We start from the raw sequence: 27895 nt of genomic DNA, 5'->3' as shown, positions 1-27895 counted from the left end.
GGTACCATAATTTTTTATGCAGCTAGCATATTAGCTACTTTTGCCCTGCGTTTAAAAGACAGATTTCTAGTATTCCAAAACTTAAGGCAGCTAGTAAATTTCTCCATCAGTGTTTTCCAGTTTTCTCTAGACGTGTTACTGTTTCCAAACCCATCTCCCAAGATCAGTAAAACTTTGTTTGAAAAATCGATCACTTCCACTGAATCAGTGCGGTTTTTAAAACTCCCAGCCCATAAACCTTTGAATTTCTTCTTGTTCAGCTTTGCACTTGTTAAACATTTTCAACGATTGTGTAATGCTTTCTATATTTCTCAAGTATAGAGTCGTATCATCTTCATAACGCTAATAATTTTTTTCCTCTTGTTTGTCTGGCAGTATGGATCATTTGGCATTGGAAGCATTTGGCTTCTTCTTTCATGTTGGCTGTTGTTGTGCCAGCAATGGCAGCTAGTCCGTCCCGAGTCGGCGCAATTTCAGAACAGCCACTACGATCGCAGGGGTCGAGCAAGTAGCATGCGATCACAGGTCCAGTAGGCATAATTTGTGATGTTTTTTCCTATTTTACACATTGTAATGTGCTTATGTGAACAACCCTCTGGAAACCCTTATATAGTTTCACAATCTATGCCAAAATATACAAGTGACACCATTGCCCAGGTTCAGTCTACGGCGAGAGTTACCATTGCCCAGGTTCAGTCTACGGCGAGAGTTACTACACAGTGTATATATACACTTTATTAATCATAATCATAATTTATTCATTATCATAATTATCAAAACAATGGAGTTTCCAGATGGCATTTACACAAAGTAGACGACATTGTGTGTAAAAAAAGTTTTAATATTCTGTAACATTCATATTAATAATTTATTAATATTCAAAATTATTTTTTATGATAATAATAGGATAAAACATCACAAATTATGCCTTCTGGACCTGTGATGCGATTCGATTCTTGACTTCCAGCAGCTCAATCTCACTTAGCTCTGCGTGGCATGGCTGTGCCTTCCACCTCCAGTGTGGTGGGAGGAGTAGGCAGAGACACACAACCCTGTTTTGTAGAGCTAAATGTCATCCGTATTTTATTTTCGAGGAGAGGATGAGAGTATCACTACAATAGTTCGGGGGAGGGGATGGGTATCACTTACAGGCACTAGTCGTTAGCTGGGTAGTCTGCTAGATCGACGATCGATTTTCTGCTCGATCTATCGATCCCCCTAGTCGATATGCTCACCACATCAACCTAAATACTCACTGATCGAGCTCAAAATCGATCTATTTAGCAGACTGCCCAGCTAATTCCAATTGGAATTGCAGTGACGTGCCATTATATTTGTCTGTCTTTGCTACTAGTGCAAGATACGTGGCTGATTAGTATTAATTTGTGCAAATTATATTAATGAGCAGTGTTTCGGTATTGAAATTTTATACTAATTATTCTTTATCAGTGAGGAATATTTATTCATCTGCCCCGACTGTGCATTATATATTTTGCTACATCTATTAATCAACTGAGACAGGGCTTAAAATCAACTTTTTTACATGTCAATCAAACTAGATGACAATTTCTGAAAACTAGTAGCCAAGGAAAACATCTGCTGGTACACCTTTACTCCAGCCATTAAAATTGTATGATAAATATGATAAATCAGTTCTGAAGATCTGTCAAACAAATGAATATCGTACGTTGACATAATCTTTCATTTTGTACCTAAAAATACTCAAATTCAGCGTTTTTGAAAATGTTAGCATTTAGCATTAAGATATTTATACACATTATGCAATGTGCCCAACAAATATAACAAGACAGGGATGAACCATCATATATATACCTTTATTAGTAAAAAATACCAATATATCATTAACATGCTACAGACAAACCTTTTCCCTTTTTTATTTGCACCATGGTTCCCTGAGGCTGAATTGCAGCATGCAATAATGCAATAATACAGTACATTGTATATCTGATTTGAAGCATAGCGCCCTCATTGTTCAACAGCAACTTTTTTATCTTTTGTTTTGGTAACGGCAACACTTGAAGATACTACTGCTCCTGATGATTGTATAAATACAATATTTTGAACAATTCTGTTAAATTGAAACTTCATCATACAAAATATCTTCAGAAATATCCGTCAGTGATTAATATAACAATAACTTAATTACTTTTTGAAATACGATTGGTGACTGATGACAGTGTGATTTCTGTACACATACTGGTATAACTGACAATACATGAATGCATAATTTGAGTTCTGTCACACAGTTGATGAGATGCTGTATGTCTCCCATGAGAGCACTGGAGATCCTGATTTCAATTCTGATTTTGCATGTTTTAAATCTTAGTAGCGAAAATAGCACAATAGTCAACAGCCTTGATTGTTTAAATTTAACTCTCAAACTGATGAAAAACGTTTGAGATGTCTATGGTTGAAATTACTTCAAAAAAATTGAGTGATGAAAGTGAGTTTAACCAAGCTCATGACTAGGAACTTATGATATGTCTTAAGATATTGTATTGGCACTAAGTTGCAGCATTTATTGTCAACAACAATGAATGAACACTATTACAGCTTGATTGACCTTTGACCGGAAATACCTTCATGTAGAATATTTATCACAGTGATAAAATCATATTGATATAAATTTGCTCTACTCTATAAACTGTTCAATGACAAGGAGAAAATGATATTTACGTCAAAGCTGGGTAAAAGCGTGATGTTTGGTGACATTTTCCATGGCACACTTTGCTGGGTTTTTCCTGACATTTCCTATTTTTCTCTGATAAATTACGAAGTTTTGGTGGCAACTTGAAAGGATTTTCAAAAATCTGTATGAAGAGCTTACCAAAGAACCAATCAGCACTTCAAACAATTAAATGTTGTCATTTTGGAAAGAAAATGAGGTAAGAATATCAAGGTTCATTCTGATTGTTAAATAGTACATTAATAAAAGAAGATTAGCTGATTAAAGTGGACATTTGATCAGCTAAGAGATGCTAAAGTTACATCCTAAGCTCGGTTCTTACCATTTAGTACATTTATAGCATAGTGCACATGACTATGTTAGGAAAGTGACATCCATTTTTGTGTTAACAATATTAATTCTATTACCAAAAAACTTCAAAATGTCAGCATTAGATTTGCTAGTTTTATGTAGGTCAGGGTCTTATGAAATGTTGAGTAATGATGAATGCGAAAACAAAATATTTACAGGCGGCACTTACTCTGAGAAACTTTGAAATCTAGGAACAAGCTACAAATAATAAAATACAAAGACTGAAAAAAACTGTAAACACAGCAAAATAATACATCTCTAAGCAAAGCAGCAAAGACAAAATCATTTCATTTCAATGTTTGATATGCAATTACAACTTGATTAACCCCTTGAATACCTTAAACAACAGAAATTTCAAAATGCCACATTGAATTATGTACACCTGAGTGCCGGAAAATTTGGCGGTATCTTCTGGTTGTTTTTGCTTATTTTGTGCAAAGACGTTGAGTGTAATTTCAGCATTGGTGTGCAGTGTAACCTCACACTCATTCAGTCCAAACTTTGGTCTCAATGTGATTGCATTCCTTATACAATATTGCCAATCTAATGATGACATCCTTGCTAATTTGGCAATATCTAAATAAGATGGGGGTATACAGGGGTACTCAAGGGGTTAAATAAAAGCAAAAGATTCTTTTCAACACTAAGACACAGGCAAACAGTTACACAGATAAAAGAACTGCAAAGCATTTATGAGACCAGTCCACGCAAAGCAATCAAAACTTAATAAAACAAACATATGCCAGAAATAAAAAATATTATATACTTTGAAAAGATTTATGGAAATTCCTAAATACATTTTATCTTGACCAAACAGCTCCTTAATTTTTAAATCATTGCTTTATTTTTTTTCTCTGTTGGGAAGTTTCATTCAGCGATGGGGTGCTGGTGCAATAGTTTCCCAAAAAATGGCAAACAACACCGAGTAGTACGTTTATGACCAAATTTTAAAGTGGTTTTTTTTTTCAAATCTGCACCAGTACAGTAATTTATACACATTACTGAACCGCAATGACTGGTTTTGGAAACTGTTACACAATTTACTGCAGAAGCAGTAGCTGTTGCTTGACATGCATGGCCTGGGAAAAATTGAGATTAAAATTTTCCCAACATTCTCTCGCTGTGTTTAAATGACTTTATTGATTGAACCAAGTCTTTTGGTGAGATTTTCTCTTTCTGTTGGAAATAAATGACAACTTCCTCAATATTTCTGATACTGATATATTTCAGTCTTGCTCGCTTTATCAATAACACATTGGGCTTTTTGTGAATAAATTCTGTAAAACTGAAGCATTAAGAACATATTTACATACTTTCCAACAAAATAAAATGCAGTATTAGTGTAGGATGGAAGTTATAGCAGTTCTCGCACACCATGTCGGTGGCAACCACTGACATAAAATTGAATAACCATCTGATGATATAGATATGGTATCTCTTAAACTGACTTGATGATGCGGTAATTTCCATAAACATGAAGCTGAAGTCGAAGCTGTCATCATGAAAATGGGGTGAAAAGCATAATTTGAACTGAGCATGCCCAGAAGCATCCTTCCACTCGATAGCATAATTTGAACTGAGCATGCCCAGAAGCATCCTTCCACTCGATAGCATAATTTTCTACTAAATATAGAATAAAAGCGCATTCTACACATGCAAGCAAATATTAAATGTTTTAGACACTAAATTTTTCAGACGGTTCACACCAACATGTTATTTGACTAAAATTTTAGCATTTCTATTGTAAGCAAGATCCTGTTTGCTGGACATGCACTGACTGGAAAGGGAAGTACATATAGTAGTCTTAAAATTTTCCTTTTTTTTGGTGAATTCTATTTTGAATGATCAATCCATTGTAATAGTACATGTACCACCAAATACACCACTTACGATAACTGTTTCTTTCATGGAAAGACAAAACAACCAATCACAACTTAAGAGCTTGCTGTTACTAATGCCTCCACTGCTACGCTGATATTAGAACTTATGGAGCACATATTTGCAACACTTTGTATTAGGCAAAACTAACTTCGTGACCACTTATTGTCTCTTTATCTAAACATTACTGACTGAGAACTAAAATGGGAAACAAAATCTAATCTCATAAAAATCTGGTAGCAGAAAAGAATTATAACGTTAAAACAGACAATGGAATATCTCCTCATTGTACTATGATATTCATTGGAATGATATTTTACAACTTTTGTGCCTTACAGTCAGTGAATTCATATACTGAGACATTCAGACCTTAATTTGTCAATTTTATTTTTACAACCCAATTTCTCTTTTAACTTCAGATGCGGTCAGACGATGCCAATCTGGACGAACGGACAACGACCAACCACACCCCTAATGTTAAGTAGCAGGTTGCGGACTACAACGAGTAAAATCTGAAACATCGGCATAAATTTCGGATAGACAGCTGCAGATTCCTTAAAAAACATGGCAAAGTTTCTCAACTTTGTCAATTTGCATTGTTTTCTGTTTCAAAGTGCATTGCTGAGAGAGTACTGTCAGCTGTGCTATTCTCTCCCCCTCCCCCCTCTGGCCTCCCACCTTTTGGTACAGTCTAACTGTATAAGTCACATAGGTTAGACTTGTACATAGAGAAATGTGGGTGACAGGTGATATATACAGAACATTTTTTTTTCAAAATTTAGGGATTCTCTAAGCGATTCAACTGTTAATAGACTTCCTACGGCATTATTCACAAGGGAGAAATATTGCTAAAAATGTTAGGGTATATGTGGTGATCACTTCTTAAATCAAATGCATGCCACTGTATGAGGAATGTCTACGCACAATCCACTGGAATGATCCGCCATTCTAAAAATTATGGCATTGGAAAAATCTAAATCTAATGTTCTCAGACTAATTCCCTGAAAGCTAAGGTGCTTGCTTTATGCTTCCAGTGTGTGACTTCTAAAGTGCATCATCACTTATTTCCATTTTCCAATTTAGAAGTTATACATGACTCAGTGTTACGAAGGCTTAAAGAACCAATTGGAAACAACATCAATATATACATTGCTAAGTCAATTAGTGTAACTGTTCACCTTTGACCTCTGACCCTTCTCAATATCAAAGATATGAAATAGAAATCTCATCATGCATTACTTCCATCCTTACAAAGAATGTCTTCTGAACTCCAATTTGGTAAATCTAAAACCCTTTTTTTGGTGGGAAAGACCTTTTAGTGGGATGGTGGGGCAGAAACCAAATAAAATAAAAGAAAAAGACCCACTTTTTTGTGAAAAAATTTCCAATGTTGAAGAGTTTCATAAAATAGTTCCTTTCCAATTTTTTATGAGTGAATTATCACTACAAAGGGGAATATTTGCCTCACAATTTTGTATTTTTGTTCCTTGCTCCCTACGTAGCACTGAATTCACTGGAGAAGGGTTATATGTTACAATTGGTACCATATGTTAAACTTTTATCCATACGTTTGGGACACACAATATTGTGGCTGTTACAAACGTCAGCCACTCAAAATGAAAAGATTTTTTGCCTCATCTGATATCTGTTACCTTGGCAAAATTAAACTCAGAGATTCTTTTAGACATGAATTCTTGCCAAAACTTGTCATTTTAGAAGAAGAAACCCCACAGGAAGACACTGCAGCCAAACATCACGATTGCACTGATGTTAAGTAGGAGAGTGTATTTGGAGTTGGGTTCTCTTATATCGGACATTTCTTTTTCCCGCTTTTTCCTCTCTTCTTCAGTCTGCTGGCTTTGCTGTGTGCTGCCACACATGATGTCCATACACTTTGAAGACATTGATCTCTCTTCATCTGCAAGAAAATCACAGTGTGATGGTTTGAAAATTTCATTCCACTAAAAGCAATGAAAGATGTGGTCAGCCTGAAGGATGCTGGCCATACACTGAAGAGTATTTCAAATCCGCATAAACCTAGGAAATAAAGTTGCTCTACAAAGCTCTGGGAGGACCCCTTTATAGGTAGTTCATGTTTCAAAATTGAAACACAAACCTTTGCTCAAACTTTCCCTAAGGAAACTTTAAGCGATTCCTTTTCAAAATCAAGAATAAAAAATAGGGTTCACCTCAAAAAATTTAGTACCACAGAAACAAATTATTCAATATTTACTGAAAAAAGCATAGATCGCGATTTCCGGTTGTTACTAAATATGACTGCACACGCGCAACATTGGACAATGCTGCCTGAAATTCGGACAAATTTTGTTGTTGTATGCTGCCTGAAATTCGGACAAATTTTGTTGTTGTATCCACAGCTGTTGTTGCAGCTTGTAGTCTGAGCTACTAGCAGGTTTAATATTCGTCTTTTATGCGGAAAATGTTGACGAATATTTATTTATGCCTATTAATGAGAGAATCAGCCCTATTAAAATTCAAAATGGTAGCAAACCCTGTGTTAACTATATGGGAAAAGATTAGATTTTCGATATTCCAAAATAGAAGTCAGCAAAAACTTAAGTTACTTTGCGAGCTCCAAAATGAGCTCCAACAAGTGATAGACCAAAAAGGTAGGGCAAAAGTTCCACCCTAACCCTTTGAGTGCTGTAAACTTTTCCCACCAGAATTCTAGTGCCACATTTTACCTATTTTATGATTTTTTTCTGTACTTTTTTGATAATTTTGGACTAACTTGTCATTACTCTTCATTGACCAGAATTTTTTAACAAAATTTGGAAAAGAATGAAAAAAATTGTCAGGATTTCAAAAGAATATTTGCTGAGTTATATTTTATACAATTGACGAAAATTGACTTTGGCACTTAAAGGGTTAAGAAAACGACTGCTTGCAGGAGGAAGATCGTTAAAGTGTTCTTCAGTTATACCAAAGATGTTTCATTCTAAAGCAAATTATTAAAATACTCTGAACTATAACAGTAAATGATGACAGACTTTTGCCTTGTCATATCAGGGATTGAGCAAATATGTTCATTATTTGATGGTCTAAGTATCAGCGTCAAGTCTGCAGTCTAGTTCACTAAGTCCTGCACTCATGAACTTCATTTATTGTACATGTATATTGAAGTTGAGCAAATATGCATGCTATTAGTCCAAGATTTGTACAGCCTGCATTTAACATAAGCTCCATTGGTTGTAACTTCCAAATTGTTTTCAGGTATGCTTATCCCGTTTGTAAAATACAGCTTCTTGCTTAAACTCCAAAAGTCACAATGATATGCCTACTAGTAGTATTGAACATATCAAAACAGCCTGTATGTGTGTATAAATGTTTTATGTTATTGTTGACAACTGAATATTGATCCTGACTAGATTTCACCACACTTGTGGACAAAAGCACTTCGTATTTGACACTGATTTATATTTGCAAGCTGGTTAATGGTTTGAATTCTGAGATGCTTTAGAAAGGAGAAGCAGCAATGTATTTGCTTTGGAGAACAAAATGTAAATATTATCAACAGTTATAGTAAAGCTATGGTCTCTTTACTTGTGGCATGCCAAACATCACTTTTAGGTTCTCAGTCAATGATACGATTTTTGAGACAGAAAACTGGATTCAAAGTTAGGAAAAGAAGCTGCAAACATCTTGCATGTTTACAAGACGTGATACATGGTGGCTTCATGATAACAGTAACTTTTGTGATATAATGCACGCAAGCTTAAAGGGAGGTGGTTGTCGGTACTGCGCTAGTTGGACTTTCCTGTTTGCAAACAACAGGATATCTAGATGCATTGATGTCAATATAGCTACAACATTTAAATTTTACAACATACATTATGACAAACATGTTTTAACCTTCATCAGTTCCCGATATATCTCAGATACTGTGTTTACATAGATCATATGGGTCAAACATCCATTGAGTGCAGTTTGTACAATCACCACCCCTTAACATTTTAGTCGTTAGAACATGGAAAGTATACACAGAGCATCTTGTAAAGAGAGAGAGAGAGCAAAGTAACAATGATCACACACTAAGATATAGCAATTTTTCCCTCTCACCCTCTCGATGAATATACTATGGTATAACCCATTGTTAGACTCATTGTGTACTCTAAAAATGGGTGTGAAAGAGTGAAAAGTGACAAACTTATGAACTCCTTTTTATTGAGATGTAGCAAAGAGGAAGCAAGAACACCACACAGGAGAAGATGAGCATTAAAGCTGAGATAGACTGCAGCACTGTATACTTACTAACAACTTTGATGTTAATGTCCTGAACATTGCCTACATGAAGCAAAGCGGTTGAAATTGCAAGCATTAATGAAATGACAACATACAAGTGTATTTTTGTCATTAATGAATGTTGTGTTTGTTGGGTTTTTATGAACGAATATTTCATGAGCATTATGGGTAAAGAATGGTAACAATTACTACTGCGTTATCATATGATACGTATTTTTTATGTGATTTATGTGAGGTCTTACTTTTACTTGAGTATGGCATGTGATGTCTGTAGAAAATGTCATTAAGACTGCAAATATTTGCAAATGTATATCATGCTTTTCTCACTGAATTTTGAAACAAGTTTTCTCCAGTTATTTCAGATCTCTGAAGATGCGATGGAAATGTGATGGAAGGGTCTGAGTGCTAAACTGTTTGCTACTCACTCTCATCAATTTGCATCTTCTTCTCGGCATCTTCATCATGTTCAATTTCGGAAACGGAATCGTCTTGGCGTTCTGCACGACTGTAGCGAGTGTCAAAGGTCAGGCGAACCAGCTGCAAAGTACAAACACATGTCAGCTTGTTAATTTTTTTCTGTATCTCCTTTGTTTATGTAGCGACACAGTTGACTATAGTGATGTTTGAAAGTTTCCAAGTGATTCATCTTGTAGGGTGATGATGATACCGGTACAGCTGCTTTTCTGAAAGATTCGTTTACAATTTTTTTTCTCCACAGACAACAGAAAATTGGCCTTAAAAGATAGATGTAATCATTGATTATATGTCTACCATTTCGAACAATATAGAATTTCGCATTCACTAAAAAAAGCAGTGCAGAACACCTGTTCTGTCACATTCACTATTTCCAGTCCACCACCCCTATTTGCTGTGCATTCTTTGACTGCCTCTGCACACTGACGTTTCAAGGGAACCATCAGACAATTCTAAGAATATGTCTTGCGCTCTGTTCGTGTAGTTCACATATATCCGAAAGCATGCCAAGATAGCAAACCATGCTTGAGTTAATAAAATTGGAAGAAAAATTGTTGACAATGCACAAAAACGGTTGATATACTCTACCCATTTGATGCCCCAGTCAAGATTGTAAGAATAATGTGGTTATTACAAAAATACCACAAATGATGCACTCAGATATTGGCACTGTGCATCATCCATCATGTCAATGTCCTCACGCACGGTTTGTCTTTTGAACTGTTAGAAGGGAAAGGCGACAGATATAGTGCAAAATCTTTCAAAATTAAGCTGAAAAATATTCTCTTTTGAAATAAATCAACAGCAAAACTTACATGGTCACGGTTCATTGGTTCTGTAATCAAGCTGATGATTATCGTGGCAACCAGTACAAACAAAAACAAGAAAATTCCAAAGTACAAAAAGTGGAAATTCTTGATGATGGCAATTCTTGTGTCTTCCTCTCCGCAGGCTGGGCCTTGGTAGACAAAGTCTAGCACCAATCGTATCATGCCAACCAGGAGACCTAGCATGAGACCCCAGAATGCACCCTGGCGATTCAAGAAGAAACAGAATACCAATTCAATATTCATTTATACAATTCATTCACTATCAAATCCCTGTCACTTGAATACAAATGTAACTGTAAAGTTATACATGCCTCGATCGTAATTGTAAATTTTAACCTTTGGTCAAGCTTCCTAAGGAATCTTTAAAATACTTCCCTTTTGAACTTTAAAATTGAAAACGTGTCACTGTTCAAAATTTGATACAAGAGAAACAAATTACCCAATAATTCCCAATATTTTAAATTCAATATGGCCTCCATCCATGTGTTCACTCTATGGGGAAAAAGATTTTTTTAGTTTTGCACTAAAAGCTAACTATTAAACACTTCATTTGCTCCAGGAGCTTCAAAATGTGATTGCTTTACTCGAAGTTCAATATACCTTGGGGCAAATCATTGTCAATTCAGTGTGCAGCTCTATATCAATCCATTAAAGAATCAATAATAGTAGCTGTAGAATTGAAAACTCAGTATTATGTTATGGTTTAGTATGAAACGGAGTGTTTATTTTCAAAAATTATCGCTAAAATTTGTTCCTTTTCACCATTTTCACTGTTGTGTTTGTATTGAATCCACTTGAAACAACAATGATAATACTCTGTAATAATTCAGGTTTATGATGTTTCTGAGCATTTTGCAATATGCAAAACACCAAAATAATACACACTCTTACATTACATTCTAGTGTTTGTTTTGTTAATGGCTATCATTTCAACATCCCACTTGACAAGGGGAAAAAAATGTAGGCTCTTTACATGTAAACAGAGGTGTGTATCTCTATCTATAGTATTCTTTATAATGTTGTCAACAGGAGTATAGGTCAAGGGTCACAGTTATACATGACAAGGTTAATTAGCACGCTACATGTGAAGAGAAAGGGTGCTCAGGATGTGCATGGATGATAAATGAAGAACTGAAGATTAAACCAAGCTGACTCACACAGCTGAACTTCTTTCCACAACATTATTTGGCAGCAAATTCGAGGTTGTGAAATGGTGATACAAAACTTCATAATTTGTTGAAATATTTAATGAAAGATGGTCGAAGTGATGAGTTTCAAAAGACTGGTGCAGTCAGCCCAGCAACCCTTTATGAAAACTGCCACACCTTAAACTTAGCCTAAGAATGGTATGTTCACCTTGACTTTCAATGTCCATGTTCAGAGTGGTAAGCTGAACTACATGCCGTCAGAGGGGTGTACAGGATATGCTAGATGTGACAGCATTATTATACTCCAATTAACCCTTTCACTAGCAAGGTTTGCCTGGATCCATTGTTAGCAATGGTCACATTGCGGACCTGTTCACAGGCAAAGGGGGATGAACAGCTTAAGATAATATATTCCTCACATTGCCAAAAAGCCATTATGTTAAGGGACAATAGGAATTCTACCATAATTCCTACATGCACACTGGCAATTGTACCCTTATACCCTTGTACCCTGAAACTTACACAAAAACATTGGTTTTACCTACCTGCTCATTGACTCTCCACCAGGCCACAGCCAGGATGTAGACAGCACAGATTGGTGGTGCTAGGTAGCTGGTGATTGACTGGATGTAGTCAAACAGACGACCTCCCTGGGCAGCCTGGATGATGGGCACCCACAAGATACTGATGCCAACCAAGAATAGCACAAAGACTCTGTAATATGAACAAAAAATGGAAATCATCTTGAAAAACAATCTATGGTGAAATGGCTCTGATATTGAGATGGGAATACCACTTTTCACTGCAAATGTGCATTTTTACTTAACATCCACAAAAATGCATTACAGATAAATACACAATATCTGCAATTCAGTTGATAACTGACAGAAAGTAAATTTTAAATAAGGGTAATCTACAATGATATTGACATGTTTTGCTTTATGATGCTGTCGGAAGTTGTAACAGTTCAAAGAGAAAATGGAAGAAAATACTGCACTATTAAATAGGAAATGAGTGGATATATCATACTTCGATTGCATTTTGAATTACTATTCATTTTGAGTACATTGTACAGTATTGTAAATCTGCAAATCTCTTACATACAGAAAAAAATTTGTTCTTATTGTACCATAGAGGGCGCCGCACCATAGAGCACTGAGAGCTATGTCCATGCTTATACTAGTATTATGCTGCATGTGGGTCGTACTGATAAACTCGGCCACTGATAAAACTTTTTGTTTTGACATTCAAATTCTGAGGATATGCTAATTGTAAATAGATCAACACAGGCTTTTCATCAACTATTTATAGTTTCACGAATCTTTTGGAAAATCAATGCAATTAAAATATTGTCAATTCTTGGTTACAACCGATGTTGACCCCTAGGTATTACATACACAGTTAAGTTGTACTTTTTTAAAGAGCATTTGATATACACACCTGCCAACAATCAACAATTCTCTCTCATTGGCTTGTTTACGGATTCTTCTGTAAATGTCAACGGTGAAGATAGTACTGCTGCTGTTGAATATGGAGGTCAATGAACTTACAAGGGCTGACATCATCACAGCCATCATCAAACCACGCAAACCTGCGAACCAAAGGAAACAGGAACAATTAAAATTGCCTATTTGAATCAGGACAATTAAATTGATATGACATGTTGTATCAAAACCTAAAGGGAAAATTATGAGGTAGATTGATTCCACTGACATAGAAAAACGTTCGAGAGCATGTTTAAATTTGCATTAAAGGGCAAGATTACTTTGGACGATGGTGTTTTATCAACCTTGCAATGTCAGAATGAAAAAGTTGGATAGTGTTCAGTTTTACAGATGAATAATAAAACAGAAACTTGATAACATAGAAATGAAAAAAAAATGTTGTCATGGAAATATGCAAATTAAGCTGCATATATTTACCTGAAAATCCAGCATTAAATACCTGAATAAAATACACAACTTGAGGTAAACCAATTTCTACATTATCCGCAAAAACTTATTTTCATCGTTTGTAAGAGATCACCTACATCCTAGCTACACAGCAAAATTGGAAACTATTTACCTTCAGGCATCAGATTGAGCACCAACTTTGGATAGGCAATGTTTGTGCATCCAACTTTATTACCACAGACTTCTTCACACGTAATGGGATCTGCACAGGCTACGTCATCTGTTAAGGAAACAAAATCACTTTTTACATTAAGGTTTTTATTCATATCAGCCAATTTCATGGAGAAACTGACATGTGATTAAGTGTTATTTAGCATTTCAACAAAATTGAGCTGGTTTTTGGGTAAACTAATTGACCTGCCAAAGTAGGAACTTTTGGATTTTGTCAGCTGTACCTGATGCTTTTATCCCTTTTTAAAGTCATGATCGAGCCACAGAGGTGGAGTGAACACAGCAATGTCACATTTGGAGATACAGCGTGCTGATGTCACTGGAATTCTATGGTCACTTCTTGCACTCAATTGTATTTCCTTCTGATCATATATTTGTGTTTTGGAATCAGTAAGTTCAGTGGGTAATGAGAATACAGTCAAAATTCAGGCCGTCCATGTAGATATTAGGCATTCCTTGTCTTGATGCACTGCTCAGAGTTTAACCTTGACTCTATGAGTCTATTTGTCATGGCTTTTATCAGTGCCTTGCTTTCAGTTCAGCCATGGCTACATGTACCTGATGTTATTTTGTTTGAGAAATGTATTGTTTGTTGTGTACAGTAGAAAATGCAAGTAAGGCTGACTTCATTATTACAAGAGAGGTGTATGATGTACTACTTATATATAATTTAAGACTACATGTTGGCGATTGCAGTCCGTGTCGATTGACTGTGTTGGTGACAGGACTTGATGCATCTAGACATTCCATTGACACCAAATGAAGGTGATGAACCAAACAAATGAGTTGCATAATCACTGGAAGAATCAACAGATCTCGAGACACCTATTGTTCCTGAGAGTATTGAGATCTGTGCAAGGTACGTGTACCGGTAGGTGCTAGCTGTTAAGCAATATCAATGCTATAATTTTTGTGCATTTGCCAATTGATCATGTTCAACATACACAAATGCCAGATCAATCACACGCTTGGTACATGGTTACTATGGAAACAAACCTTTTACTAGTTCTACCAGCACTACTGTAAATCATGCATGGATAAAACTTTGAACAAGGGCTTTAGAGTGTTACTGGAATGTTTGCTTTTTGCCATGGGCACCACCCTTTCTCAATGCTATAAATGGCTCCTAAAACACTATCAGCAAAAAAGGACTGAATGCAGTATTGATCTTACAGCTAGAATGGCATATTTTACCATGGGAACTTTGTCCGGTCCTGCATACCTTCTGCAGGAATTGACTTTGACCTTTTCTGTGTCATACGTACCACACTGGGCATCGATCATGCAAGGTTTTTTTTTCTGGCAACAAGGTCTCCGAGAAACATCCTTCGGATTCAACTAATGGCACTACTACTATCACAATAGAGTTTTGGTCAGCGCAAATTGTCCATGAACTTGCTTACAATGCAAAACCTTGAAAGTGCTGTGTGGACTATAAACGAGCTAGCAAGTTGCTGGTCTTACTCACGTTTTGAAAATCAATTTTATACACATATAAAACTTTGATGGCTGGTGTTGGACCCCTTGACATGTTAAATATAAACTGGGCATGGAACATAAAAACTGCAATGATTTAAGTGAAATATCTGCAGACAACCTAAACAAGGGCAAAAGTGGCAATGTTAATCCCCTAATATAACCAAACAATGTTTTATTGATATGACGCTTATAACCTAGTGTATGTACTTTTGTGGTTTATCTAAATATAAGAGTTATAAATTTTCTAAAGAATGAATCTACTGGTGGTAAGTAAATGGCTAATGTGACCTATTACAGCCATAAAGGACCTTTTGCTGTATACATGCAGGGCTCTTATCATAGAGTTTATGGATCACAGCTCACACCCAGCATCCTACAAGGTGACATTGAAACATACTCCAGATATGCATACTATCTCCAAGCAATATGTTGAAAAAGAAAGACCACTTTGCAGTTTTTCAAAAATTTTACATCAAAGGACAAGCCCTTTACCCAAGTGATCTTTACAAATAATTTTTTAGTCTATGCCTTGAAAGTGACAAACTTGTGCTCAAACTTTCTTTGAGGAAACTTTCAACCCACTCCCTTATCAAATCAGAAATAAAATTTAGCGGTCACAGTGCAAAGTTTGCTACAAGGGAAAATAATTCCCTAACATTTACTGATTTTTGAAATTAAAAATAGTTTCATCCCTATCTCCACTCTATGGAGAAAAATAAAATTTCTATATTCGCGAAAATTGTTCTAACTTTGACAGCTTTATCTGTAAAATGAACCCTAATAAGTATTAGACTAGAAAAGAATGTACAAATTTCAGAGTCAGAATGTCTGACCCCTAGCACATTCTACTTAATCCCCGCCTTCCAAAATACAGAATTTGTTAGCAAATATTGCCCGTTATTTTGTTTGCTTAACAACAGGTTTCTGTAAATGCTGATAAGGACAGCTGCACACTATGCTGTCTGAAATGACTTAGTGGATGATGTGTTTATGCCGCTTAGCAAATTCAGCTGCTCTACCTTTCAGAAAATGTCATCAGCAAAAATAAACTATGACCAGAGCTGAGTTACAAAAGTATCAATCATTTTGAGAATGGTGATACCGCTCAAAAGAGTTATGAAATTACGGCAACATAGTTTACAGTAATCGTGTATGGAAATAATTATGAAAAATGGTTCATCAGGTTACTGAGACAAGCAACCTAGCGGCCGATATAGCTCCGCTGTGTTTATGTAGAGAATAACTATTTTTGACACATGTTGATGAAGAAGGTGGAAATCTTTGATAGCTCATTTCAGTGGCCAGAAAAAAGTGGCTAAAATAGCTGCAAAAATACACAATTGAAGATTTCATCATAATTTGAATATATCACATCGGATCATCCGTAAGAACATGTCAACCAAAGCTATCTGACAAGTAGTTTTTTGAGAATAAAATTTTCTGACCAAAAATGGCAACAATTGCCCCAAACTAAAAATTGCAGATTTCACCATAATTTGAATATATCATATATTACAATAATCCCTTGGAAACTGTATACCAAATATCAAAGCTATCGACTTGCAGTTTTTAAGAAACAAATTTTTTGACCAAAATGGCAAAAATTGCCCCAAATATACAAAATTGCAGATTTCATCATAATTTCAAAATATCATATTAAGTTCATCTGTAGGAACCTGCATATAGAATTTCAAAGCTATCAGACCAGTACTTCGTGAGAAAGATATTTTTGACCAAAAAGGGCAAAAATTGCCCCAAAAATACAAAATTACAGATTTCATCAGAAATTCTATAGATATTACTTAGTTTATCTGTAGAAACCTGTATACCAAATTTCAAAGCTAGTAGACCAGTACTATTTGAGGAACACGTTTTTGACCGAAAATGGAAAAAATTGCCCCAAAACTTCAAAATTGTAGATTTCATCATAATTTCACTAACTTTCATTTAGCTTATCTATAGAAACCTGTATACTAAATTTCAAAGCTATCAGATGAGTACTTTTGGAAATACACATTTTTTAACCAAAAATGGCAAAAATTGCCCCAAAAATACAAAATTACAGCTTTCATCAGAAATTCAATATATTACTTAGTTCATATATAGGAAGCTGTATACTAAATTTCAAAGCTGTCAGACTAGTGCTTTTTGAGAAATACATTTTTTGACCAAAAATGGCAAAAATTGCCTTAAAAATGCAAATTTGCATATTTCTGCACAATTTGAATAAATCTGAAATAGATCATCCCTAGGGACCTATGTACCAAATATCAAAGCTATCTGACCGGTACTTTGAAGAAGAAGATTTTTAAAGATTTTTTTACCAAAAACGACAAAAATTGCCTTAAAAATACAAATATGCAAATTTCACCATAATTTGAACAAATCTGACTGAAGTCACCCTAAGTAAACTGCATATCAAATTTCAAAGCAATCGGACGAGCGGTTTCAGAGAAGAAGATTTTTTTACCAAAAACAGCAAAAAATGCTCCAAAAATAGAAATATGCAAATTTCACCACGATTTGAACAAACTTAAGTTAGGTCACCCCAAGTGAACTGCATATAAAATTTCAAAGCAATTGGACTTGCGGTTTTAGAGGAGAAGGCAATTGTTGACGGACGACGACGACGGAAAATCAACCTATTTGATAAGCTCCGCGTTGCTGACAGCGGAGCTAAAAAAGCTGGTGTCCGTGAAGTTTATAAAGCAGAATGTGAGCACACAAAAGCTGTATATGGGTGTAATTCTGCAGTCAACCATCAATAATAATATTAAATTAAAGCTGCAAGCAGCGTTGGCGGGGCCCAAGCGGTTGCCATGGTTGAAAGTACTTGAACTGATGATACTATGTGCACATTTTGAGCTTCCATGTGTCTTGTGTGTAGAGAAATTTTTAGACTAGTTGTTAACACATTTGAAAATACATTTAAAAGCTGACGCATCTCAATTCTCATTTAAAATGATTTTGAAAAGTATGCTCGACAGAGAGAGGCGAACAAGCATTTTAAGTACGTGACAATTTATGTATATCATCATAACTCATTCTGTAAATTTACCATGTGTCCTATGTGTTGATTAATACTTAAACTAGTTGTTATACATGAAAATTTCGTGTCAAAAATCGTTTTCCCGATTTCCCATTTACATCACTTTGAAAAGTGTGTGTGTCATAGACAAACGGTAAATAGCATTACAATAAATTTCAACTGATTATGTGGTCACTTGTAAGCCATACAGACTGATGTGATGACAAGAAAAATAAAGTTTTTTTTTCTCATCCTCGCGCATGTCAATTCAGATCTGCTGTGTCCACCTATTTTCTGCTAATGAGGAAATAAATGAAAAAAACTGCAAAAAATACATCACGATAGGATAGTGCATGTATAAAACAGAACCGTAAACTAAATAATTGACTGAAAAAAAAACTGCAAAAAATACATCACGATAGTGCATGTATAAAACAGAACCATAAACTAAATAATTGACACTAACATTCCATTCAGAACTGTACACGTATTTCACTGTTATATTACTCTGTGAAAAATTTGCAAATGTTGCACTAAAAGTCAAACCGCTGAGTCTTTGCTGTACAAAAATAATAAAGCAACACTGCTGTTCATTTATCTCTGCGTGCATTCATATGTTGTTGCCATTTTTTCCCACGTTGTTGATTGAGAATAAATAAAGATACCCGCGTCACCACATAATTTTTGAAATATGTCTAGGATAACAAAGAAATGTTTTATTTTTCTTGGCATACTAGTTGTTTTGATGACCTGTATACTATGAATTTGAAAATGTTGAGTAGAACAAAAAGGTGTTCTTCAAAACCTAAAGATTCCAAATAATAAACTGCAAAAGTTACTGGCAATAACAAAGTATGGAGTTGTCACTCAGGAAATAAATGCTAAACATCGTGGTAAAAGTTGAAAATACTGTCTCTTTTATAAGATTACAATTTTTGCAATGAGAAGAGTGGGTAGCTGAACAAATCATAACAGCCTTGAGTACGAATCCTCCTTTTTAAGAGTCAAATAATACTAGTCCTGAGCTCTGTTTCTGTTGAGTGAAATGCTCCCTTAGCTGTAACTTTAAAGGCTAGTTATACTTGTCAAAAGTTAGGCGTATGCGATGCAGCTATATTTAATAGTTACAAACCTGTAATCGTTATCAATGCTGTACTGTACATATCGCTATAGACAACGGCACGAAACCTGCTTCAGCATACCAGTTTTTCAAACGAATTAGATATCCACTTTCATAGCAGTTCAAAAGTAAAATACTCTCAGACTTGAGAAATGTGTGCATTTTAGACTTTCGACACATTTGCTTTACGCTTTAATTTAGCGAGCTTTGGTAGCTCGATGAATTTAGCAAGCGATGCTCGGACAGCGCACAGCGTATCGATGACACTTGGGTCAGGGGTCATCACCAAAAACGTCAGAGCGTATTCACGGCGAGCTCGAATAATGCCAGGATCGCAGAAATCATGGATCATAAATCCAAATGTTCATGTCTATTACGTAAAGAGAACCCTAAAATATAAAACACATAATGATTTGATATGGAGAAAGATCTTTTTGTTTCACTGACAGTCAAGTTAAATGCTCAAATATCGCGACAAGACTTGCGCATTGGCACAACATGAATGCGTAAGTACGTCGACTGTACTCGGCGGACGAGCGAGCGCCTTCTCTGAAAATCTGTTTACGATATCACGTCACAATACACTGAAATTTCTTGCGAATTCATCTTTAAGGAGGCCAATTCACACGGGTTCCTAACGTCAGTAAAGATATTTTCTTGTTGGCAGCAATACACCACCAATGTTTTCACCGTTCAGGAGTGCCTTACTCGCTCTACGTTGACAAAAAAGGCGTAAGCTTTTGACCATGCAAATTCCAGTCGACTTTCCTACTCTGATCATAATCTTTCTTTCCATTTCATAGCTCTACTTGCGCTTAGAACCTGTGTTAGGGGTGGTTTCTCCCCATATTGGTGGAGCTGCCTAAGTAAAAAAACGAAAGTTTACCGTTTTTGCTTAGTTTCACCGTCACTACAATCCTTCAGTGTTGACGACGACACTGTACTGCACAGTGCACGGAGTAATCTGTAGGCACATTGTGCGAAGTTGTCCAACCCAAAACTCAGCAACATTTTAGTCAAATTGTCATGGTAAACATATGGGGTACTTTTGGTTTGTGAGCTATTTCGTCACAATGTTATTCATTACTGTATGTGTTACAAATACGATCTTCTTATGGGGATGAATAGAGATAAAGCATTACGTCTCAAGTTGAACGCAGGACAGCGCGTGGACATGCTAAGTGAAGACATCATAGTGCAATTTTCGATTCGCAGGTTTGGCTAATTTTTGCCTAAATCTTCTCGGCAAACGCTACTTTTTTCTCGCATTTGCGATTTTGCGAGCAGGCAGCGGAAACACTGCCTGCGTCATTGCGAACAAAGGAAGGCCACAACGCACCTTATTTTCAAGCAGGCGATTTATGTTTGTTTTTCAGATTTCGTCCATTGAAAATCCTACCCGCACGCGAAAAGCAAACAAGAATTTATTGTATGGCGCCTAATGTAGAGTGTGTGGATAAAATACACAAGGAAAGTGCTAAATGAGTCATGGAGTTGATCGTTTGACAGAATCTAGTATCGCTTAGTTTCGAAGTTAGAGTCAGTCCTTGGAAGTCGGAGTTGTGAAAACCTGTAAGGTGGTGAAATCTACGATATACATATCGGATATTTACCAGCGATTTGACAGAATCTCAGAATTCTAGTATTGTCTAGTATCGAAGCTAGAGTCAGTCCTCGGAAGTCGGGTTTGACAAGAACTGTGAGGTGGTGAAATCTCCGATATATATCGGATATTTACCCGCGATTTGATAAAATCTACTATCGTCTAGTATCGAAGCTAGAGTCAGTCCTTTGAAGTCGGGTTTGGCAAAACCTGTAATTTGGTGAAATCTCCGATATATACCGGATATTTACCCGCGATTTGACAGAATCTATATCGTCAAGTATCGAAATTAGAGTCAGTCCTTGTAAGTCGGGTTTGACCAAAACTGTAAGGTGGAGAAATCTCCGATATCGGATATTTACCCGCGATTTGACAGAATCTAGTTTCGTCCAGTATCGAAGTTTAGAGTCAGTCCTTGGAAGTCAGGCTTGACCAGAACTGTACGGTGGTGTAATCTCCAATATATATATCGGTTATTTACCCGTGATTTGACAGAATCTAGTATCGTCTTGTATCGATATTAGAGTTCCCAAATTGCTGATAAACATCGAGTAAATATCGGCGATTTCACAGATCTGGCGTACCGAAGCACAGGGCCGGTCATTCTACTATCGTCTAGTATCGATATTAGAGTCCCCAAATCGCTGATAAATATCAGGTAAACTTCGGCGATTTCACAGACCGGGCGTGCAATGGCACAAAGCAATTACAGTGAAATACGATCAAGCTGCAGAACTTTATTAAACAAGGTGTTGTTTTAATCGATGTGTATCAGCGATTTTTACGACATTAACACACTCGGCTTGATGTGGTCTTGTTTACATCTTTAATAAGCTACATGCTCTCAGTTACGCAACACACCAGGGCCACTCCATGCATGTCTGATAGAGAATCATAAACAAATCACCACATCTTGCAATGTCATGTATCTTTCTTTTTTATTAGTTATGAACAAGTGAGCGTGCATTCAGACACCTGTACATAACATTACCCGAATAGCTTCATTTATGATCCTTGACACTCACATATCAGCTGTGCATAGACCCCAGTAATTGTGCCCTGGTGGACCTTGTCCCGCTCTTATTCAGTCAATCACACCAGTCGGCCACCCCTTAAAGATAGTGGCACACTGCTCTAAGTACTTCCGTGGCAGTATACTTGACAACGTCACCTGGCGTACAAAAGCTGGTCGCCAAAGTTGCCTTACACAAGGCGCCGAGATCAGGGTTCGTGTAGCTAGGGTTCGTGTGACTGCTAGCTGAAATTGACAGCGGGCATTGCAGTCTGTTGTGCCGTCTTTGACTTTCCAGTGTACAATATATCATACATCACTAATCGATCTTCTGACTGACAAGGTATTAGACTGCAGACTTATGAACATTGAGGCGACTTAACCGATCCAAATGCTATTCGCAAACTTGAAAGTGCTCGCACTAAGAAAGATATGAGTAAAATTTCAGTTGAATCTGTGTGTTTGTTTTTTAGAAGAAGATTTTTAATGATTAAACTACGATTTTGGCTATATCCAATACTGTGAACAAACCTACTGACTGACCCAAACGCCTTTTGGAAATTAAAAAGAACTACCACTAGGGATTATGAGTGTAAAATTTTAGTTCAATCTGTGTATTTGTTATGGAAGAGAAGATTTTTAAAGATTAAATTGCGATTTCACAAAATCCAATATGGTAGCCAAACCACGTGACCGATCGAAATTTTTTTTGCAAACTTGAAAGAGATCACTGTAAGAATGACATGAGTAAAATTTCAGATTAATCAGTGTTTTGGTTCTGGAGAAGAAGATTTTTAAATATTAAATTACGATTTTTCGTAAAATCCAATATGGCTGCTAAACCACGTGACCGATCCAAACGCCTTTCGCAAACTTAAAAGAGATCACACTAAAGATTATATATATAAAGTTTTAGTTCAATCGGTTGACCGGTTCAGGAGGAGAAGATTTTTAAAGATTAAATTGTGATTTCACATAATCCAATATGGCGGCCAAACCATGTGACCGATCGAAATGGTTTTTGCAAACTTGAAAGAGATGACACTAAGGATGACATGAGTAAAATTTCAGCTTAATCGGTGTTTTGGTTCTAGAGAAGAAGATTTTTAAAGATTAAATGAGTATTTTTGAAAATCCAATATGGCGGCAAAGGTCACCTGACCGCACGCGATTTTATTTGCAAATTCTAAAGACCTTAGGTCAGGCTTGCTACACAAAAAAAATTAATCGACTAGACCCCTAGGTCTTCTGGAGAAGCCGTTTTTTGGTTTTTGGAAAATCCAATATGGCCGCCAGGTCACGTGACCAATCAAAATTTCAAGGGTCAGGTGCACGAGTACTAATTGACACCTATTTGCCCTGCAAATTTGAGAAGTTTTCGTTCAGCCGTTTAAGAGATCTAGGTCGACAAAGAATCGGCAGAAGAAGAAGAAAAAGAGGAAGAAGAGGAAGTAGTAGAACTTGAGCAATAACAATAGGGTCCCAGCCGGTCGGCTTGGGCCCCTAATGAATTGTGATAAAAATACGTGCATGAAATAGAATTAACCTAAGATCAACAACTTTCCATTTTTTAACCAACAACAAATTTGACTGGAGTCACTTCTGATGACCAAGCCATAAATTATCAAAGCAATCAAACAAGTGGTTTCTGAAATTCAGTTTGATCAAAAGACAGTGATAAAAAAAATACAATATCTGATAAATTTCTTCAAAATTTGAAGGAATCTGAAATGGCTCCAAAAAGTTGTATTTCTATAAGACAACAAAATTCATCATGCTTACCTGTGAACAACACTCTGCTGATCATTCCAGGAATAACAATAAGGAACATTGGCAGAACTTTGAGGAACCCGGCAAACACACATCCTCCCTTGGCATGGGACAGGCTCTTGGCAGCCAGGGCACGCTGTACAATAACCTATCAAGATAACAAAGTGACATATTTACTAGACTGCTGTGTGAAGAACATTGCTTTCTTACTCAAGGTCATCATTCTTTTTCCTGGGGGGGGGGGGGGGGGGGGGGGCTCTGACAAGGTGTGCTTCTGTGATTTGGGGAGAACAATTTGGGAAATCAGTCAGTTTGTAAGGATTGTGTTTTCGAACTATGCACATGACATAATAATCATTTGGAGGTTACAAATGGCAAGCAAGGTAAAAGAAGGTGGTGGACATAAGTGCTTCTTGGGGAAACTTAACATATCTGGTTGGAAATAAGCTCTGAGTGAAGCGAGGTGATTATTTGCACACAATCATTCCCGTTTTCAGTGAGAGACCTTATATATCCACAACCAAATACCCAAGCCCATCATTTACAACCTCAGTTTAATACAGCAAAGTATGGTAAAAGTGAGGCTGTGGATACATTATACAGATTCCAGGGCCTATTTGTATTCTAGAGTTGCACGTAACGCATACAGTTATATCAGATTGATATGTAGACATCACAATCTCTAGTAAAATGCAGGATTTCCCCCACTGAAGATTTTATTCCTTTTTCTACTGTTATGTCACAGTATGTTCACGTCTGTTTTCTGCTGAGATATATGCAATACAATGCCACTCCATTTGTTCAAAAAACCGAAGAGAATCAGCAGGATTTATGGCAACACAGTTGGCACTTTAATGAGCGCAAAAAATTTTTCTCAAGTGGAATTTCAAACTCTTGAGGCATTCAAACATGACTGACAAATAAACAATGATAAATAAATTTTATCATGAAAGTACCAGCATGTATGACAAGAAACAGGAAATGATGGTTGGTATTTCAGTTAACCTGCATACATGCACAGTCAAAGGTCGGCAAATGGTTACTACTGTACGGTATGTCAATCAAGACAGAAGCCATAATTGTCATCATTTGGCATCAATAACTTTGTTGGGCAGATAAAGAAGAGGCGCAGTGATGAACCAATCATTATTGTTCTTCCCTAAGGGGTGTTAAATAGGTATCAAAGTAATGTCCTTTTCTTTATCATTTGGAAGATGAATGAATGAATGAATGAATGTTATCTTCCTTGCATTATGAAGGAAATATACTGTTCTCTGTTTTATCCCTCTGACACCTGTGTTTGTACACAGCCCAGTTCACAACATCTTAATTCTTGCATTGGCAACTTCTAACATGACAAAAATAAATCTTTAAGTAAGAGCTTGCTTCAGGCAGCATAATACAACTTTGATCATTATTATAATAAATGATTGTTATTATTATTCACTGTAACAGCATTTCATCTACAGTGTGGGACAGCGGGATGCCTGCAATGTGGCAGGTCATTGTATTAGCCCATCTGTCAATCATTGAAGGAGGATTACATGTAACTGTAAATGTAACTCATTAAAGGAACAACAGCCAATCAAGTCACTTCCTGGATTACAGTGCGATGCATTTGCTGATGCATTTGCTGGTGCGTATTGAAACAGGCAAGGCAAGAATGTTCTGAGACTTTTCTAACTTTTTAAGAAATCTAACCTCTTCAAAAGGACTGTTTCTTCCAGCAATTTATCTGATAGGTTTCAAGACTAGTTTGTAACATTAAGTGTCCATTTGTTCTTGCTTCTACCCCGATTGTCTATTGATCATCGGGAATCCTTCCAGTTTCAATGATGCTTTCCTGAGCAATTAACATTGGCAAGTTAGTTTGCTACGTATTTTTTTTCAAGGAAAAAAAAATTCCCTAGCAAAGAATTTTTATGCTTTGAAAAGTAAATTTCACACACAAGTCCCCTATGCTCAGTACATGTACCGGTATTTCCCCCTCAGAATTTCTGGCGAGAGGGGTTCACAATGCATTCTTACTATAGTATCATAGATGAAACAACCTTTATAATACAATAGAAATATACTGATGGTGGTACATCGAGATGTAAAAATAACCATGCTATGTTCACGATAGAGCATGGTTGGAACACGTGAGCTCTAGTTCAGCTGGAGAAAAGTTTCTATGACGTTTCATGCTAGAATTTCAATATACTGTTATGATATTAATAAACCATCTCAGGGTTTACCATTCACTTTTGACCAGTTGGCAATATATATACCGGTACATGAACACTGGCCATTGCTCATGCACATATGCAGCAGTTGGGTTGAAATCTTGTGGTATATAGCCACCGGCTATGGTTTATTATACACCACCGGCTATTACAATATTTCTGATTAACCATATTCTATATACAAATCATATGTAATAAACCTACAGATCTTACTCTACAGTTACCTTTGAAGTTTTGAAAACAAACATAGAGAGGGTTAAATGTTTTACAGGGCCTACTATCAATTTTCTGAAATACACACAGGGCTGTTGCATTGCAGATCTCGAAATATCATAGAGTGTTAAAGTCCAACACCAACTGTGAAGATTAAAATAACAGCTAATGCATCATCAAGAGAGATCATGTCATTCACATAATATGCAAATTGAGTGACATCATTGTGATGATGGTAATCTTAATTGCCAATTAATGCATCGAGCATTGCATGTTAGAACAGTTCACTTTTTAGTAATGGGACTCTGGATTGCTAAGGTGGTTATAAGAAGTAAAACATATTCATGTTCAAAGCTTGAGAGATATGTTTCAAAATTTCCTCAAACTTGGTGGAAGCATATTTCCGCGAAATCCAATTTCATCATATGCAACACAGTCAATCCTCAGACACTGTGTATGAGAGTACAGCATCAAACTATTACCAGTAATTAAGTCAAAGAATTATCACCTTGTCACAGAAACGTAGGTTATGCGTGAAAGAATCACTTAACAAAAAATATCCATTAGGCTTCTATAGAATTCTATAAAATTTATATTTTGCTGTAGAATTCTGTAGAAAATGGTGGCAAAACTCTATAAACTTCTATAGATATCTATAAAATATCTATAAGCTATAAAACTTTGTAGAATTCTGTAGAATTGTCTTTGTAAGGGTCTGTGCCAATCACATCACAGTTTTTCTAAAACTCAGCACAGTAACGTGACAAAGAATGAATGTGCAGCGTTGAAACGTTTATGTTGATGAGCCTTCAATTCGACCAATAAGCAAGATGCACGGGCAGTGATTAATGTATACTAGACACATGTGACAATAGAGATTATCAGATTTTGTGAATGGGAAATGTCTGTGAGTTCAGTTGTGAATTCAGCTGTGAATATGAATTTGCATTACAAAAGAATTCTAATAGTCATGAGCAGACTTCAAATGGGTGTTGCAACTTGCATGTACATGTACCCCTGAGAGTTGCACCCTACCTCCCCAATCCTTTTGGAAATACAGATGATAAATATCAGATATTGATTGTATTGAATGGGTTGGATGAGTTAATAAGAGCCTGCAATTTATTGTTCATTCAATACCAAAAGTTGGATATATCTTGAAATATCATAGCTGATGCACCAGAATATTGTATCAAATATGTAAAGCCTTTGCCGCAGTAAAGTAGGCTATCATTGTGTGAAATTGAACATGACACCAACTGTTGTTAGGGATAATCTCCACGACAAACTGTACAATGAACAGCTGTAGTCAAGTTCTGAAATTCTGTAGAATCAATTGATGTACAGTTCATGTCCCTTACATTGTAACATGATTGAGTTGATTTCATTTCAACAATTGATGTTTCATCCATTGAATTTTTGACATAAAAACACAATCAAACATGACTGAACACAGGATAGATATCTCATTGTATTTACTTTTCAATTTCTGAACTAATACACTGCTTTCCGGAACTGTGAAAAGACATTAAATAATAAATCATTTGACTTTTAAAATTTATGGTGCTGCTATAGAATTTGTTCATTTAGCACACTGAAATTTTAGAGACAGGAATGTTGGCACTTTATTGCCCTGACTATCCCTCCATAAATACATTGAGCAACCCTTCC

General features: G+C 36.2%; 1 protein-coding gene across 4 annotated transcripts in view; it reads right to left on the bottom strand.

The window, feature by feature from the left end:
* Nucleotides 1-1816: 1816 nt before the first annotated feature.
* LOC139144837 (sodium/glucose cotransporter 4-like) overlaps nt 1817-27895 on the bottom strand; it is a 44795-nt gene continuing 18716 nt past the window's right edge. For 2 of the 4 annotated variants that reach the window (XM_070715631.1, XM_070715633.1), the window contains exons 8-15: nt 23799-23934; nt 13716-13823; nt 13092-13242; nt 12197-12365; nt 10489-10704; nt 9625-9736; nt 9209-9241; nt 1817-6854 (exon numbers count right to left, since the gene is read on the bottom strand). In XM_070715631.1, the coding sequence (XP_070571732.1) occupies nt 6649-6854; nt 9209-9241; nt 9625-9736; nt 10489-10704; nt 12197-12365; nt 13092-13242; nt 13716-13823; nt 23799-23934 (1131 nt within the window). In that variant the 3' untranslated portion in view covers nt 1817-6648. The remainder of the gene's footprint in view (nt 6855-9208; nt 9242-9624; nt 9737-10488; nt 10705-12196; nt 12366-13091; nt 13243-13715; nt 13824-23798; nt 23935-27895) is intronic. The other 2 variants (XM_070715632.1, XM_070715634.1) reach the window with 1 other exon arrangement.

The sequence above is a fragment of the Ptychodera flava genome, chromosome 12, assembly GCF_041260155.1.
Source record: "Ptychodera flava strain L36383 chromosome 12, AS_Pfla_20210202, whole genome shotgun sequence".
Lineage (NCBI taxonomy): Eukaryota > Metazoa > Hemichordata > Enteropneusta > Ptychoderidae > Ptychodera > Ptychodera flava.
The sequence above is the reverse complement of the archived record's forward strand: the minus strand, read 5'-3'. Positions and strand labels throughout refer to the sequence as shown.